This window comes from Otolemur garnettii, unplaced genomic scaffold, assembly GCF_000181295.1.
Source record: "Otolemur garnettii isolate 467f Iridium unplaced genomic scaffold, OtoGar3 scaffold00100, whole genome shotgun sequence".
Lineage (NCBI taxonomy): Eukaryota > Metazoa > Chordata > Mammalia > Primates > Galagidae > Otolemur > Otolemur garnettii.
Genome location: NW_003852495.1, coordinates 2,779,258 through 2,782,057, shown reverse-complemented (window position 1 = coordinate 2,782,057; position 2,800 = coordinate 2,779,258). Strand labels below are relative to the sequence as shown.

The window sequence follows — 2,800 nt, the reverse complement described above, 5'->3', positions numbered from 1 at the left end:
TATATTACAATGATTTACCAGTCAGCTATGAGCAGTTATCTCACTAGAGTGTCAAATTAACATTGGTAACATTATTTTGACCCTTTTACAAAAGAGAAAACCTGTCCATTGAAGTTCAATAACTTTCCCAAGGCCATTCAGATAGAACAGTGGTTCTCAACCTCAACATGTGGGTCGTGACCCACCGGAACTGTATTAAAGGGTCACGGCATTAGGCACGTTGAGAACCACTGAGATAGAAGGTGGCAGATAATCACAGAGCCACCTGCAGTGCACAGGCCAAGAGTCTCTTCTGTTTTTCTCCTATCCTGTGCACTGCCTTCTTAGTGATTATCTCCCTGTAGATTTCTGGAGCCTGCTAGGACCATCAAGTTGGTTTTCAATTTATTCCCAAAAGTCAAAGGATTTATATGAAAATTAAACACACCATCACATTCAACAGAGACACATACTAGTGCCCCCAACCCTATCCTCATCCACTGGTATTAATGCTAGCTGGGCACAGATACTGATAAGGATAAAGGGAAAAATTAGTTCCAGAAACTTGGTCACTTACTGAGTGGAGCAAGTCAGCTTGGAAGTTAGGGTACCAAGCTCTCCAAAGATGAATTTTCAACTGGGAAAAAAGCAAGATAAAAGAAAGTATATTTAATACAACCCATATAATAAAAGTATAGATGGCCAAACCTCCTTTGCCACGTATGTACATGAATGGTTGCATATAATTATGAGAAAGAAAATTATAGATTATAGTTATAGTATTCCATGCAAACAAAATATAAAATGTTTGTGCATATGCATAAAATGATGTATAATATTAGTAGTAGTTATCTCAGGATAATAAAATTTCAGCTAATTTTTACTTGTCTGAATTGGGTAGATTTTTAACAGTAATAGTAAACAGAATAATCAGAGTAAATCAGAAAAAAGTATTTGTATTGTGATGAGTTACGTATCATTATCAACAAAATGGGACCCAGAAAGACTTCTCCAAAAGAAATTTCAAAATGAAGGTACCACAATTCTCCTCCCTGCATTTAAAAAAGCCATTCAATTTAAATGGTGCATTTTCTTTTTCTCTCTAAATATACCCATATTTTTCATAAACTTTGGCCCAGGCTGAAAGAAAATGAAAGTATTCAATACCCAGTCTCACAGGCTCATCTACTCTGTATCTCGAGTATAGAAATTATCCCTGTTCTGTGAGAAGTTCTTCGATGTAATTGATTTCTAACCTCCTGACTTCCTGTCACTCATCTTTGCAGCACAAAAGCTACATTGACTACACAAAGACTCTGCCGCTGACCCCAGCCCCAGAAATCTTTGGGATGAATGCCAATGCTGATATCACCAAGGATCAGTCAGAAACTCAACTGCTATTTGATAACATTCTTCTCACACAGGTGAGTGAGCCGTTCAGGAGCCGCTTCTCAGCCTGAGAGTCACGCTCCCCAGCAGCCCGTGCCAGCTCTGTAGAACCTTCCTTACATGATTCTGTAAACGTGGAGAAGCTTGTAAAGGAAAAGACGAAAATACAAGCAAGGGCTGTCCAGAAAGTATGTAGCTACGTCATAGGAAACTAATAGCCATGCATGCTGGATGCTTTCCAGACAGCCCTCAGACGTACCTTAAATATGGATTGAAACACAAAGTACATAAACATACGGGTTTTCCCACCTTTTTTTTGTTTTGGAGCCAAGAACTAGACCTATTGAGTATCATTCTGTTGCTAGGAGTTCCTTTTTGCCTTTCTTGCATAAACCATGCCCCAATACATTATACAGGGTGTCCCTAAAGTTTGTTGCACACGATTTTAAATTGCACACAAACTCTATGGCCACCCTGTATATTATGCCTCTTTTTAATTTCTTTAAAGTAGAAGAAGAATTTCAAAGACGCTTGGGAGCAGTTTGGTGAGAAAATCCGTCTAGAATTGTACCTTTTTTATTTCCCATTCCCTTATTAATTCAATAGCAGCTTTTAAAAATGACTCATTGTAATAAAATATTTCAGAACATTTAACCTAATTTACATAGCAACATTTCCTTTCACACTAATATTTTATCAGATTGCATAATATTTGAAGTATACAGTTTCAATCTTAAGTACAAAATGAGCAGGAAGATTTAGGAGAAGAATACAACTGACTCTGGGTAGACGGGCAGCTCTACTGGTGAGTGTGTAAGAGCATTGGAACGTATGAGAAAGTCATCGAAAGCACCGGAATTTAGCACGCCGTGGGCATAAGTCCGCACAGTTGAATGAAAACCGTTTGTTAATCTTATTTGTCTAGTAAGAGATCTTTTCTTGTGTCATTTTCCCTTTAAAAGATGTGTTCAGTTGTTTATTTGGTTTTGAAAAAAATTTTTGAAAGGAAATGCGTTCAAGTGGCAATAGTTCCCATAGTGACTAAATGAAATTTTAATAAATTAAAGATGGATAATCAGTCAAGCAAATTATCCTACTAACTGAATTCTAACTGATCTTTTTATTTTTATGGACTCTCAGAGTAAAACTATTAATATTAATAACTTACATAGTGCTTACTGCATGCTAGCACTATTCTGGGTGTTTTACTCTAATGATGCAATGCTATGACAATCCTATTATTACAGATAGGAGCTATTATTATTCCCATTTTATAGCTAGAAAGCTGAAGTACAGAGAGATCAGGAGTTTGCCCAAAGTCAGAGGTACAATTTCAAACCAGGATTCAAAGTCAAGCAGTCTAGTTCCTAGTACTTTGTCTCCAGAACTTGTGCAATAGTCCCTTTCTAGATTCTTTTTTTTTTTTTTTTTT

At 36.8% G+C, this 2,800-nt stretch overlaps 1 protein-coding gene across 1 annotated transcript in view; it reads left to right on the top strand.

Moving 5' to 3' along the window:
• The window catches only part of DNAH7 (dynein axonemal heavy chain 7), a 272,843-nt gene that overhangs the window by 251,115 nt on the left and 18,928 nt on the right, over positions 1 to 2,800 (top strand). Inside the window, exon 59 of the mRNA XM_003796072.2 lies at positions 1,266 to 1,403. Within this exon, the coding sequence (XP_003796120.1) occupies positions 1,266 to 1,403 (138 nt within the window). The remainder of the gene's footprint in view (positions 1 to 1,265; positions 1,404 to 2,800) is intronic.